General features: G+C 51.5%; 1 protein-coding gene across 3 annotated transcripts in view; it reads right to left on the bottom strand.

Annotated features, from left to right (window-relative positions):
- Positions 1-14,928, bottom strand: part of L(3)mbt (lethal (3) malignant brain tumor) — a 36,712-nt gene that overhangs the window by 20,537 nt on the left and 1,247 nt on the right. For all 3 annotated transcript variants that reach the window (XM_077690899.1, XM_077690900.1, XM_077690901.1), the window contains exons 2-10: positions 13,973-14,167; positions 11,974-12,080; positions 10,379-11,260; positions 7,516-7,672; positions 5,990-6,182; positions 5,312-5,393; positions 4,480-4,599; positions 2,455-2,695; positions 1,353-1,676 (exon numbers count right to left, since the gene is read on the bottom strand). In XM_077690899.1, the coding sequence (XP_077547025.1) occupies positions 1,353-1,676; positions 2,455-2,695; positions 4,480-4,599; positions 5,312-5,393; positions 5,990-6,182; positions 7,516-7,672; positions 10,379-11,260; positions 11,974-12,080; positions 13,973-14,150 (2,284 nt within the window). In that variant the 5' untranslated portion in view covers positions 14,151-14,167. The remainder of the gene's footprint in view (positions 1-1,352; positions 1,677-2,454; positions 2,696-4,479; positions 4,600-5,311; positions 5,394-5,989; positions 6,183-7,515; positions 7,673-10,378; positions 11,261-11,973; positions 12,081-13,972; positions 14,168-14,928) is intronic.

Below are 14,928 nucleotides of genomic sequence, written 5' to 3'. Positions count from 1 at the left end.
CAACACTTGGCCAATCTACACCCCATCCCTGAATGTGGGTGATTTTTTTTCCTGTGAACAGTGTAGGCCATGCATCAACTCATCTGCAAACACCCACTACAACACAGGTCGCAACTGTGGTGATCCTGGCACTGACCGCCGACCCTGCAGAACTTTCCAGACTTGCACTCCCATTGCGATTTCACTGTTACACTCCAAAAGCTCATAGTGGCATTACCCTTAGTGAAAGCACAAGGTCAGTGGGGCCCTTCGATTATCCATCTCAGATTCACTGCGGACTTTCTGAGAAGCGTTCTGGCATTTGTTTTTCACACACACCGTATTTACTCGAATTTAACGCGCCCCGATTGTAACACGCTCCTGTTTTTCGCGGTCCGAAGAAAAAACGCTATGTCCTCGAGTGTGACGTGCACTAGGCTTTCATTATTTAATACAAAAATGCAACTTTTTCTTATTTAGAACAAGCAAGGTTTACTCCAAAGGTAGCACGAAATGAAACGTGCCGGTTATTGCCAGCAAAACAGTCACCATGACGACGGTCCGGGGCAGCACCACCACGGCAGCTCTGTCGATACGGGTCTTTCCACCAGTGGATCTTCCATTTGGGGAAATCGCCCCCTCATTGGTCCGCTGAACCCTTTCCGTGTCGCCTTGCTTGCGAAAATTTTCTCTTTCTGTTTGCGCCAGTCCCACATGCAAGTCTGCGGAACACTAAAAGCACGTGACGCGGCCCGATTTCCATCGCTTTCCGCACACAAGATTACTTTCTTCTTACATGCAGCATCGTGGTGAACCCGCCGTGTCTTCGCAGTGGGAATTTCTATGGTGGAAAAAACAGAGGAACTCAAAAAAAGACTACGCAGACAACAAAGGCAAACGTGCGCAGACTACGAAGCGCTGGCTACGTGTTCAGTAGTCAAGTGGCCATCTTGAAAGGTCGATGGCGATACGGCGCCGCAGTTTTGAGTCGTACTGGATTGATCCGTGCATGTGATTTTGGGACCTATTTTTCCGGAAAAAAGGTGCACGTTCGATTCGAGTAAATACAGTATTTCAATGGTGTGGGGAAATCCTTAGACCACCTGCAAAATTAAAAAAGCTTTCATATTATTGAAGTCCAACATGCCGAAGCTGCACGTAGGCTTTGAGGTGCACCATAGGGGGGGGCTTTGGATTAGTTTGGACCACCTGGGGTTCTTAGACGTGTGCCAAAATCTCGAAACACAGGCGTTTTTGCTTTTCGCCTCCATCTGAAACGCAGCCACTGCGGCACCTGTGGACTATCCGCGGTGAGTCCAAGAGCGTAAACCAAGAACCGCAGTGTTGAGCGGCAGCCGCGGGCAGCCACCCACCTGTCGGAGGTGTTGCCAGGGTCTCCCCGTGGTCGCGACTCCAGTTGGGTGGCCGCAGCAGGGGCGAGCCCGCATCGGTCCAGAAGGCCCCGCTCTTGTCCCGGCTGTCGGGGGTGACGAGCAGCCGGTTGGTGTCGGTGATGTCGGTGATGGTGGCCACGCACGCGAGCCCCGTGTTGGGGTCGGCGGCCTCCAGCTTCATGCCGGCCTTCAGGGGGGCCCCGGGCTGCGTGGCGCTGCGGGTGGCAAACAGCTGCCGGGGTGCTGCCTGGGAACGGGAGGCGCGCAGGTACTGGGCCCAGCTGAACTGATCCGACGAGTAGCCTGCGCAGGAATGCAGGGTCACTGCCTCCTTCGGAAGATAATGTAGACTGAGTGCACTCATATGCAGGCAAATGCACACACACAGCTCGAAACTCTGCTCTCAACAAAGAAGAGGAGCAGCTAGTGCCACACAAGTCCCCCTCTGTGGTCTTCGTTAGAACAAGAAGAAACACAAAGGGCTGCGAGTGAACAGCCAGAGCGTGTGGTACCACCACTAATGAGGATCATGCAACAGAGCCCCCACTGTTGCGGTAGCATGTGCTCCAGCGAGGGCGTTTTCTTGTGCTCTGTTCCGAGGTGCAGCTGCAAGAACGGGTGCAGTGTATCTTTAATTGCGATAAACGACAGCTTAACTGTTGCGCTGTAAACAGCAAGGGCCACAAGGCTCTCCCAGTAATCTCGCAAGATGTAAATGTGAAACAACTCATGAGCAAGAATGGCAAGGTGTGGCTTGTCTCATTAGTCACCTTCACAAGCTGTTTCTACACATGTAAAAAGCGGCTTGCAGTTTCAGCCTGAACAAAACCATAAGGCAAACAAAACTTCTGACTATTTCTGCCTGTTTTGTGAGACATAAGCCAGCCTTTGCAGAAGATGAAAATTAACCACTTTGACTAAGTGCTAGAAGCTTAAATAAGAACAGATTAGGATGTTCTCATGCCCATTTATACACGACTAATATCGCTAGATTAGACTAGTACCACCGGATGTTAGCCCATTGACCTGCAATCCAGCGCCTGCTCAAAAGTAACGAGAGGAGGGTGACCATGGTGCTCACCCTTGGGTGGGTGCAGTCGGCGGTGAGTACGTTCGCACCAGCCGGCCGGGTACACCTCGAGGCTGTCGGCGTTCACCCAGAAGTCGTACATGTCCGCGTAGCCGTCCAGGTGCAGCCGCAGCCGGAAGCCCACCACTTGGGCCACCGTCACCACGCAAAACATGCTCGGGTGAGCAGGGTCCACCGCCTCCAGCTTCATGCCCACCCGGAAGCCGTTGCACACCGTGGGGGCCACCTGGTGCTGCGCACGTTTTTGCACACAATGACCACCCTTCCCATAGAGCCTTGCTTGTCAGCAGCCACCAGGGCCGTAGCCAGAAATTTTTTTCGGAGGGGGTTAGGGGTTATCGGAAGGGAGGAGATTTGCCTAAAGGGACACTAAGTGTTGCTCGCGGGCTGCCCGGAAAAAAATTTCGGAGGGGGTTCGAACCCCCAAACCCCCCCTCTGGCTACGTCCCTGGCAGCCACCTCAACTATTAAGCCAATGTTAGCACCCCACATGCCTTTCCCAGCAAGTTAGTGCACTAGCGACCCATGAAACTGCACGACCACAGCAAAAACTGAGTCGGCAACAAGAACCAAGGGGGGTCACTGCCTCCTGTGCACCATCAGCTTCTCCCCTCTTGCCCCACGTTCCCCCTTGTCTTTCTGCTCACACTCCTCCCCACTACGCCTGCAGAATCATGTCACATTCACAGCTGCTCAGAAGCTGCCACAGCTTGGCCCATCTCTTTAAGGCCGATCCACACGACGGACCAAGTCCGCGGTCCGATCGGTCACGTGATGCCGCGTCACTGCCCGCCGCGGTCCGATGCAGCGCCGAGAGCATCCACACAGCGGACCGCCATAGCAGACGACAGAGCAGTCCAACCAGCAACACTCTCCACCACAGTGCTTCCAACCAGACGAACTCGTGAACCCATACGAACGGCTCGCGCCCGCGCCGCACATGTTTTATGTGTATTTTGCGCTTGGTTTCGCGGTTCCGCGCGCATTTTGGAGCAGTCGAAATGGAAACAGAGCGCAAGCGTCGTTTGGCCGCTATGGCGTTAGCTTTGTACCTTGATGAAGAAGTCTACCCTGCGCCGAAAAGGTCGTGCTGGGTTAAAAAGTGGATGTGTCGAAAAGAGCTGGGACTGCGGAACCAAGTTGTGGCGTGCGGAATCCAGAGCAGAGCGCATCCACACGGCGGGCCGGCTGAGCGGACCGGGAATGGCCGACCGTCTGAACACGCAAGCTGGAAGGTTGAACACAGGCGCCGTTTGGCCGCGACAACATGTTGTAACGCACAAGACTGCACGAAACGTTTCATCCCCACAGTTACAGCCACCCGCGTGCCAGCCGGGTGGGTGCGCTCACGCAGCCACCGGCGTCGTTCGCATGAAGGCGACACTACGAGCGGCGACGGCGGGGTGATGCGGGCTGCATACAGCTCGTCACCGCTCGCTGGCACCGAACACTTCCCGTAAATTGAGGTCCACATGCGTGAAACGAAGTGATAATGATGGCTAGCATCGCACGAGTAAGAGTCGTAGGACTCGCTAGTAAAAGCGCGGATGAAGTATGCGTCGCGATTGTAAGCCTAGCCCGCCGCCTATCCCAGCGGGGGTGATGACAGGCTTCTTCGAGCGCTTCGAAACAGCCGCGCTGCCTGCGCCATTCTCTATTGGCGCAACTGGACCCGGCTCCGCCCACGCGGCGAGGTAGCTGTCAGACCACGCTGATTGATGTCGCGGTCCGCCGTCGAGACCGCGGACCGAAAAGCCTCGGCGAATATTTGGACCGCGAGGGCCGCGGTCCTGCGCAGTCCACTGGCGCTCCGCGTGAACTGGTGACGTCCTATCACGTGATGCGCGGACCGCGGTCCAAATAATCGTTTTGGTCCGCCGTGTGGATCGGCCTTTAACCGTGACACTTTTTTCGCAGTGTTATATTCCTACTCTCGTTGCTGCACTGCCCAGAGGCTCTGCGCCTTCTCAGGAAAGATATGCCCGCAGCAGAACAGACAAGGGCGGCAGCACTTGCCTCTCGGAAGAGCCTGGCAGGGGCGGCCTGGGCACCGAGGCGCTCGAGGTACTCGTTCCACGAGAAGAGTTCGCGCTGGGGCACCACCAGGGGAGGGCTTGGCCGGCTTTCACGGGGCTCCTGCGACGACGTCACAGGGGCTGGTGGGAAGGGAGCCTCTTCACCTGCTCACCTATTCTCCCCAACACAGCAAGGCTCACTTTTCACACGCACACACACAAAAACAGTACCCTAGGGCCTGCTCTCCTGGTTTAACTCATTATTTTCTGCTTCCAGTACAGCAGACCCACTCTGGCAGTGTGGGTGCCTGTCAGTAGCTATGTGTGTTTTTCTCTCTCTCTCTATTTTTTTTTTATATAATTCCTTGCGCATGCTGAAAAATGAAGATGGCACGGTTCATCATGGCTAGGATTTGGAGCTTTCAGTTAAAACTTAAAGTCACCGACAGGAATATGCTAAATAAATTCGTGTGACTGCTGAAACTGATGCATCCAGAAGGCCCTTCACTGTAATGAGCATTTTTTACAATCTTGTAATTGTTCGGGAAACTACCAGTTTTACTTCTTACTTGACAGCGTAGTGCTTGCAAGTCGAACTACTCTGGCACAAACTGAGGGCAACGTAGCTACAATGCACTTTTGCCTCCATGTGGAATAGGCTTAGGCTTGGCAGGAAGTGAGCTCCTCGTAGTGGAAATTTGACTCATTCGTTGTTGCTAGGGTTCGATGGCATTTGCATTCTTGCACTTTGTTTTATCACACTTCAAAGGTACAAAACACAACACTGTCTGGCTGCAGCGGAGATTTGAAACGCGGCCAAGTTAGGACCTCACCTCGTCGTCCGAGTCTTCGCCACTGGGGCTGGCCTTACGTTTCCTTTGCTTGAGGTGCTCTTCTTTTCTCTTTATACGATCCCTGCAAGGTGGTCCATAGCCAACTTTCACACAGAGCGAAACGTTAGGCCGTACACTCAAAAGCTAAAGGAAAATGACTGAAAGCAAAAGCACAGTCCACAGTGGCGCTGCAAACGAATGACACAAGGATTTACGCACACTACACCCCCCAAAGATTCCATGGCTGCGAGCACCAGGCCCAGGGATTTATACACACCCCCCAGCAGTCACCTCCTCCTCCCCCCCCCCCCCAAATCGAAAGTCTGGATAAACCCCTGGATATATGACTGACATTATCAGAAAGGAGGGCCATGCAAGCACTGTGGCTGGCTTCGTGGGCCACTAACCGATGTAGCACCAGATTAAAAAACGGCTGCTGAGGAACACACAAGGACAAGAAAAGTATAGGAAAATTTGGGCAACGAATGAATCTGGATGATGCAGCTAGCAGAGGTGTTTCAAAAGTCTACAGCGGAGCACCTCGACACATGGTGTTTGTGAAGACAATGATGATGACAACAGCATATGAGTGGCAACGCTGACCAGTTTGCACAGCACTTTTGGCGTGATAACGCAATGGGCGAGGGAAAATATCTGACTGCTGCTCTGCCCCCTGACCTGCTAGCAAAGTTGACGTAGCAGAGCTGGCTGCAGAAGATGCCGTCGCGAACAAACTCGCTCCGCAGTCCGTGGCACCCGCAGAACTGGCAGCAGATGATCATCTCAGGAGCCACCTTGCGCAGGGGGGCTACTGGGGGCTGCCCCACAGCACCGGCCGTCTTCGCCGCCTCGTCCAGGTTTCGAACGACCCCTGCTCAGTTTCAATCACACGCGCGACGTAAAATGAGTACACAGGGGCCTCCTGTTGAGAGCAATGCGGCTTCACCACAAGCCCCGAATCTAAATCATGCCTATCTTTCTACATGGCTGCCAACGGCAATTCAACAACAATACTTTACTTCAGCCCAGGAGGGCTGGGGTGTGCTGGAAGGGCCACAGACCGAGGGGCTCAGCCTACCAACCTTACAGTGCAAGAACATGGGGGAGGGGGAGCCACCCGCCGCGGTGGCTCAGTGGCTAAGGCGTTGTGCTGCTGAGCACGAGGTCGCAGGTTCGTTTCCCGGCCGCGGCGGCCGCTTTTCTGATGGAGGCGAAAAGCAAAAACGCCCGTGTGCACGAGATTTCGGCGCACGTTAAAGATCCCCAGGTGGTCAAAATTAATCCGGAGCCCTCCACTACGGCGCGCCTCATCGCCTGCGTTGCGTCGGCGCGTTAAACCCTTCAATCAATCAAATCAATCGGGGGAGGGGGAGGAGGAAGAAAAGGATGTATGGAGCTAAAGGAGTGGGCTCAGTCCTTCAGTAGGCCGTTCTCGGGTGACTGCATGACTAGAGATGGTGCTATCGCCCTCCATAGCCCTACACGGTCCGTTGACACCATCGTCCGCTTAAAATGCCCCAACTTGAACAACCCTGGAAGAATTCACCATAGTCACCGCTATCGCATACACTATCAAAGTCAATCCCCCTCGCAAAGTCGAACTCCATGCTAGGCTAGTTGATTGATTGTAGGGTTTAACGTGGCGATGCAATGCAGGCGATGAGGCGTGCCGTAGTCAGGAGCTCCGGATTAATTTTGGCCACGTGGGGATCTTTAACGTGCGCCGAAATCTTGTACGCACGAGAGTTTTTGCTTTTCGCCTCCATCAGAAAGGTGGCCGCCGCGGCCCGGAATCGAACCCGCGTCTTAGTGCTGAGCAGCACAACGCCTTAGCTGCTGAGCTAGCTGGTTACAGCACTGAGGTGAAGGTGAAGTTTAACACTTGTCCTTATCTTACCTTTCTTGCGATCATCTTTTTTTGCACAAGGTCCTTCACATAACCCTCCCTTATGAATGAAAATCCTGCAGCTTTTTGTTAGCAATGTTTAATTGCATCACCATGAGACCACACAGTCGGATCATGCACTGTTGAGAACCACCCGAGTGTGGGAAACACATTCGTGCCCTGGGTGATAACGTGAGGGGACTGCCACCAGGGATGAGTGAATTGCAGACGAGAGCTCCATGTCAACTCATCGCATATGTGATCCGCAACACAGGCCATTCTTTTGGAATGTGGTACAGAGAGAGGGAGAGGTGCTGACCCTTGTGGATGACGGACTCGGGCTGCTGCTGGACCGAGTACTGGGGCACCACAAAGGCCTTGAGCGGGCTCTCGGGCTGGTCGGGAGGCTTGCCCTCAGACGGGGCCACTTCCTCGGTCGTCACCACCTCCAGGGTGCCAAACTCAGTCAGGCGGAACTGCAAGCCACATTGGCCACTCACTCCGCCTGGCGCGCATATATAGGTATGCGGACGATGCTGAAAAGCTTGTACATGCACTGACCTCACTGCTTGAAGGCATGGTTGTTACATCACAGGTGTTAAAGGGACACTGAAGTGAATTTGTCAAGCTCCCGTTTTTGCTTGCACTGCGTAGACTGGCTCAAATTAGCACACTTTTCATCGTTTATCCGGCTGACAAATCGGTAATTATTTTCGAAAGCGCGAAAGAAGAAAAACTGCCATGCGCGGTTTGCGGCGGCCGCACCAACTAAGCTGTGACGTTGGGAGGAGGGTGCACCGTGATTGGACGATGCCCAAGGTTAGCAATCAAACAAGTTTCGGTTTCGGTTTCGGTTCTGTAAAACATGTTTGACATCCGATGACGTCGCTGGATGGGAATTCTCAATATCCCAGTAATCGTAGTACCGCACTTCTGCCATGTTGTCGGCTGTAAAATGCATAAGATAAGCCTCCCAGGACGGCTTGGAATCGTAGCATTCACTAGCTGAGGCCTACGCAGTGCATGAACGCCCTCCGCGTCCCCACAGACGCTCAAATACATGCGCTTTTCCCCCATATTTGGAGCTTTCCTCTCTCATGCCTGTATCGTAAAAAGCGTGTTCGCACCAGGCCAAGGGTCTGTTGATTCTGGCCTGTGCCCGCTGCCCGCGAGCAGTCGGTGCTTATGGCAACAGCACGCCAACGAGAACTCGCTAGCGCGCCAGTGCCAGCCTGCGCGAGTTATGTGGACTAGTTCGTGGAGCAATGTACGTTACGGCCCAAAAAAAGATGAACTCAGTATAGAAAACATCAGCGAAAAACGAAAAAGTTAACTTATAAAAAAAAAAAAGCATGTACCCGCGAGGATTCGAACTTGCGACTGGCAAAACACTTGTGATTACATACCCAGCGCTCCAGACCACTAGGCCACGCGCGGGGGCTGCACGATGATTGAAATATAAGGTATATAATGTATAACCAGTTTACACTTTTATTTAGTTTTAGTATTTCAAGCAGCTTAGGTGAATATTTGTTGTATTGCGCTCGTGCAGTAAGCGTCCCCCGAGTTTCCACAATAGCCCACATCTAGGAATTGCATTTCGTAGACGGAAAAGCGTTCGCAGATGCGTAGTTGTGCTGCTGACCGCTGTGCCTGTTCGCCCAGCGCAAAAAAGTGCTTCCCGCACCCTAGGTTTACGCTGTACGGTAAAAATATCAGTTGATTTTATTTCTTTAGTACCTATATTGACTTCGCTGACTCTTCTCCCCCTTCAAGAGGCCTTATATTTTCCTACTGGCGTACCAGTCAGCGAAGCGTCGCATGTGCGCTTGTGCAGCGCTTGTGTGAAGCGACCTTGACTTGGAGCTAGATACAGTGTACAAACTAACGAAGTAAAGAAAGGCACATTCTTCCATTCCCAAACGTGTTGTGGCTTAGTTTCAACTGATCGAGCGAATTGCGACGACGCGTCGGCGGCCGGCGGACTAAACATTGGGCCGACTGACTCGGTCGCAGAAGGTCGGCGAGCCGTGCAGTAGCGCAGCCAATTGCCAGCTCCTCTCCTGCTGACGTCACACGAAAACGCCACAGAAAATGGGCGAGAGTGCAGAGAGGAGGACAGCATTTTCGAATTGATTTTTCTACTAAATAAATTAGCGTAAACGTGCTCAGAGTGGTCGAAACAGGGCCTAGGGACTCCGGACTACAATTTGCGCTCGTGATCCCGTATTGTTTACAAAACACTTTAGTGTCCCTTTAACACTTACACCCTTGCACAAGGGCCACAGTACTGCATTTATACTGCACGCACCCAATTCAAAATTACAAGAAGCTTGAAAGCTACAAAACAGCTACGATGGACAATAAATGAGGCATTCATTAATACTACGTCGACAGACGTCCTCCTGTAACAAGCGGCTAGCACTTTGGCATCACTGGCTAAGTGGAAGTTGAGAGTGGAAGAACCAGTTGTTTCTTCACGTGTATTTCTCTTCAAATTTGGCGTGCTGTTTGTACAAATGCTCAGAGAAAGTCGCTAGATTCTTAAAGTGAAGGCTTTCTTAGTGGGACCGCTGGTGTCCAGTAAAAAAACTAATGCATTTCCACATAGACCGGTTGGTCGACCGAAAAGCTCCGATAAGATCTCTGGACACACAGTTCATGCGTGAAATCGGGCCTCTATTGTGTCAAAAAGGTTACTTGAAAATCACACACACACAAAAAAAAAGGTTCTATATAAGACAATACATGCATTTATCACGATGAATGAGTACAATAGTATACTTTTATCTCATAAACCACGTATGCACTTAGATCGTTCTTAGATGCTATTACTTAGTGCGTGAAAAATTGCCGCATGGGTTCATTCTTTGTCTGCGATTTGGGTCTTTGCTGGTTTGATAATTGATTGAACGCACTTTCAGCAAAGGCTGGATGAACTTTTAGCTTTTGTGCTTCTCTCAGCTTTCTTTGATGGACACATGCAGACAGGAAAAACTTTTGTTAAGATTAGGCGTAAACGATATTCGACAACAAAGATATAACACAAATATATATATAAGCAACCTCTCATTTGAAGTCAATCAATCTAACAGCAACAAATCTTTCGGCTGTCTTTATCTGGAGGAATTTGGTGCAGGAGAGTTCCAAGAGAGTGTGGGAGCATGGCTGCCCATTCCCACCTTGAGGCTGCTACCGGGGAGGCTGGCAATGCCGTCCTTCCACTCCATGGCCTGGATGGGGTCAAAGTCGGCCTCTTGCATGCCGCCCTCAGCAGCCATGGCCGACACTGGAGTGGCCGCAGGCGTGGACGGGGCAGTCGGCATGGACGGCGTCACAGGCACAGTCGACACAATGATGGGCGCACCAGCAGACACGGGGCACGAAACAGTGCCCGTTACAGAGCCAGCCATAGACGCCAGCATGGTCGGCAGAACACTGGTCACCGTGACGGCCGAGGCGGAAGCCGGAACGGCCGTCACCGCAGCCGTCGTGGCCCTCGACACTGACACCGACGTCGATGTGGAAGCCGGAACAGAAACTTGTACGGAGTTCGCCATCGAAATGGGCATGGACACCGGTATGGAAGTTGATGTCGGACCCGGCCCGGAGGTTGACATGCTGACTGGCACCGCAGTCGACATGGAGACGGGCAGGGACATGGAGGCAGGCACGGTGGTGGCCATTGTGGTGGCCATTAGCGTGGGAGCCGACATGGAGGCGGTCACCCCAGTTGGGGGTGCAGAAAGCGGCGCCATGGTGACGGACGAAGGGAGCACGACGGGAATCGGTGTCGCAACGGACGACACCGTCAGCAGGGGAGGCTGCCCACTGGGCGCAGAGGTGAGCACCCCGGCCAGGAGCGTGCCAAAGGCCGTCCCCTGGCTACCTCCGGGGATGACCGTGAGACCACCACCGGGCTTGCCAACAAACACCGTTGGCGTGGCTGAGCTGACCGTGGGTGCGGAACCCAGAGCCGGCCCCGAGCCATCCGCGTCCGGTGCGAGTGACAGCGGCGCCAGCTGCACGCAGCCCTCCATACCAGAGGCCCCTCCCTGCAACGTCTGGGGGACGACGCCACAACGCGGTCAGCCTCCTGCAGGGTAGCCGCTCCCCATGCCAACATGCTACGACCAGGAGAAGCGGCTGGGTGGACCAACTAGGCAGGCCATGGGAATTCTCTGGACATCACTTCAATGGGAATTAACCCTATGTAAGAATGAGAACAGCAGAAGGAAATGGGACTCATAATAAATCATGGCCACATTATTAGAAAACGCAGCAGTCTTGATATGCCACTACCTGTGTACGTCATAAAGGAAAATGAAACGGAATGGAATGGAAAAAAAAAAAACTTTCACTACTTTCTCTGTTTCTGCCTCCTCACCAGTTGCACATTGATTGGGCAAAGACCAAGCAGTGAGGATACACAATGTTTTACTAAAGCAGACTCACACTGAAGTAACACACGTTGCTTTAGAGGCATCTGTGAAATTCCTCACACTTGGCATATCATAAATAAGTTAATGAGTATTTTTCAAGCACTATTACAAGTTCCAGATTTAATCGATTGTTGCAGTCTTGCAAATTAATAAATATCTGTGCCTTTGCCTTGCAGCATTTTTTTTGCTAACCCCACATGGCATTACTGAAAGCTCCTAAGCAAGCACATCCGCCTGATAATTTCCTGGTGGCTTCAACTTGTGCCTACGCAAACACAGACGGCATCAATGCAGTGAGAGGACAGCTTATTGGCTTCAGTCGGCTTCGAACGAACCTGTGGCTTGGAACCGGCCACCATGCCGGGCAGGCCAGAGACAGTCACCAGGATGGGCTTCTGCACGCCAGGGTTGAGCTGACCCTCTGTCCGCAGATCGCGCGTCACTGCAACCAAGTAGAGGCCACCGGTCAGCACCAGAACCCCGCTGACTGAAAGCACTAGTGTTGCACAACAAGCTGTGGTGGTTCTTAATAAGAACAAGGCAATCGCATGTGCATGCCGTGTGACCCACAATGTGTATATCAAAACAATTGTAAATTGCACTAATGACACTTTAGCGCCTTTGTGGCCCAAGGTGCGACAGACGCAAATAACAGGGCTAGGGACAATGAGACACAACTGACCCGGCAACCAGCTAGGGCACAATTTGCTCTGGGTGTCGCGCTTGTCTGCGAACCTTCCATAGCCTTCCCTTCACTTTTCTCTGCAAGCTCTTCACTTTTAAAGACCTTTGAAATACTTCTTGGCAGCTCGCAGCAGTGGAGACACCTGCCTCATGCAAAACACCACACCTTCTATAAAAGGTGCGGTTGAAATGGAGAAGTGACCATTCCATGCGAGATTTCATTTTCTCGCAATATATGTTGTCACAGGAAGAAGAGGAAGGAGAGAGCCAAGGGGCCCAACCTCTGGTGAAGAAGACAGCTTCTTTTTCACCGGGCTTGGGCCAACAGCTCTCTTCTTCTTCTTCTTGTGACAATATTGCCATTATTTGCTGAAAGTTCGCACTGCGTATTCGGTGGACCAGACCGCAGGGTTATGTTCTGTTTTGAGCTACAGTAAAACCTCACTACAAGAGACACTCAAGGGACCCGGGAAACGCGTCTCTTCTAACCAACATCTCTTGTAACCGAAAATTCTAAAAACACTGAATTGGACGTGACCACTTTGTTATACATCAAAGCGAATTCAGACAGGTCGACAAAAAAATTCTCACTATGGCTTAAAAAAGTCCTTTATAGTAGTTTAAGGGACTGCAGATTGTATTAGCTTCCTTCCCAACTTTTGTAGGCAAAGCAATTTTGTAGGCAAACCACCGACCCTATCTGTCTTACAATACCCTCGTCATCATTCTGCTCCTCTGGTTCATCCTCTAGGGCACCATACATGTAGTTGCATGAGGATCACACGATCTGTAGGCTCTTTGAACACACAAGGTCCACATCCGCAGACAGAAACTCCTCAAAAGTTTCTGGAACCTCTGTGGTCTCTTGGACGCAGGCCCAAGATTCATCTTCATGGCAGTTTTCCACAAGGTACCTAATATAAGACCCCCTTTCATCGTGTCTCTTCTGAATAGTGAAGAACTTCCTCTAGGCACCTCAAAAAGTTGCCCTTAGTAACAGAGTGTCTCTTGTAACCATGTCTCTTGTATGCACTGTTGCTAACATGGCAAACATAGGAATACCAACCAAAACATTTTTAAATGTCTCCTTTAACCAAGTGCCCCTTGTAACAAGGTTCTACTATACTGCGAAAACAGCCCCATTTGTCGGCTTCCGTGGCGCAGGGGTATACAGTCTTGGGTGTTGGTGCTAACACTCTGGATTCGAGTCCCAGCAGTTGTGAAGTTCTTTTTTTTTTTGTAACGTGTTCTCTTGAAAGCAAATATTCTATGCAGTATTTATGTAGATAAGTGTGGATTGATATCTTTTAGGTCACGTTAGACGAATATGGACCAACTATACCATGGTACGGTCCACAGAATAATGCTGCGCATTATTCTGTGTTTATCATTATCGTCAACAGCCTAGTTAGGTCCACTGGTCCACAAAATAGGCACTGCCTTTGAAGCTTGTGCTAAAATTGGTATCACTGTCATCAGGACAAAGCTGTCCTTTTAACGAGCCAAACCTGTATGGCCCCTTTTATGTTCGCAAAAATTTCAATTCAGTATTTTTTCCGCACACAGACTCAAAACACAGCCCCCATGTCTTGAAAGAGGGAGGTTTCCTCTCAGAACGGTTGGTGGGCGCTGTGCCTGGTGCGCACTCACGGGTGATGGTGGTCATGGGCGGGGGCCCCCTGTTCTGCAGCATCTCGGGCGTGGCGAAGGCCAGGTTGATGAGGCTGGGTGCCGCCTGCAGGGTGTTCTCCGTGGGTGGGCTGCCCGGCTGGGAGGAACAGGCACCCCCAGGGCCAGCACCCATGCTCGGCACCACACGTCCCGCCATGTTGCTGCAGTGGTACTCTGCAAGGGCCACGGGAAGGAAACGTCACTGCCGGCTGCGGTGCCACCAAAGTTTCAGCACAGGTTCAGCTACGCCTCTACACACCCTTGGTGCTGGCTGGCCTCGAATATGAGATAAAAGACTTAACGGCTGCACTAAGAAACAAGCTGCTCCATCCGTTATCTCCTAATTGTCCGGTTACAAGTTACAAGGGAACAGCTGACCTTGCCAAACATTTTTCAAGGACGTACATCCGAGAGGCATCCTTAGGGAAATTCTTGCAAATATAGTTTTCCTCCCTCCGTCTATTATTTTAATGCACGTAGCTGCAACATTTCGTACCGATTTTCACAACATAAAGACAGGGTTATTGAGCACGAACGATAGCCAAGTGCCTTTACAGCTTTATGCACAGCATAAAGGTAGCAATGTGCGGCCATGAAGTTTTATTTGGATCACGTCAAAATGAAGATGTGGTATATTTTAAAGTGCTCCTTGCATGGTAGAAAAATTTTGCGGTGGCAAGCTATCTTGTAGCTCAGATACATTCCCAACTAGGCCGGCTGGTATATCAAACGTCCACTTGCAGCAATATGAGAGAAGGCTACCCAGATATTGGGACTACAAAACTTGTTAAAACCAAGAAGTAATTAAACCTCGGACATGCCTTTCAGTATAGACAATGAATAATTGAAGGATTACGTGTACGTTTTTTCTTCGCATGTTTAATGAACAAACAAATGCTTTGTGTTTATGAGTAGCCTGTGATAATTAAACCATG

This window comes from Haemaphysalis longicornis, unplaced genomic scaffold (assembly GCF_048455015.1).
Source record: "Haemaphysalis longicornis isolate Haplotype H1 unplaced genomic scaffold, Haemaphysalis longicornis Haplotype H1 scaffold_10, whole genome shotgun sequence".
NCBI lineage: Eukaryota > Metazoa > Arthropoda > Arachnida > Ixodida > Ixodidae > Haemaphysalis > Haemaphysalis longicornis.
This window is presented reverse-complemented; position numbering and strand designations above follow the sequence as displayed.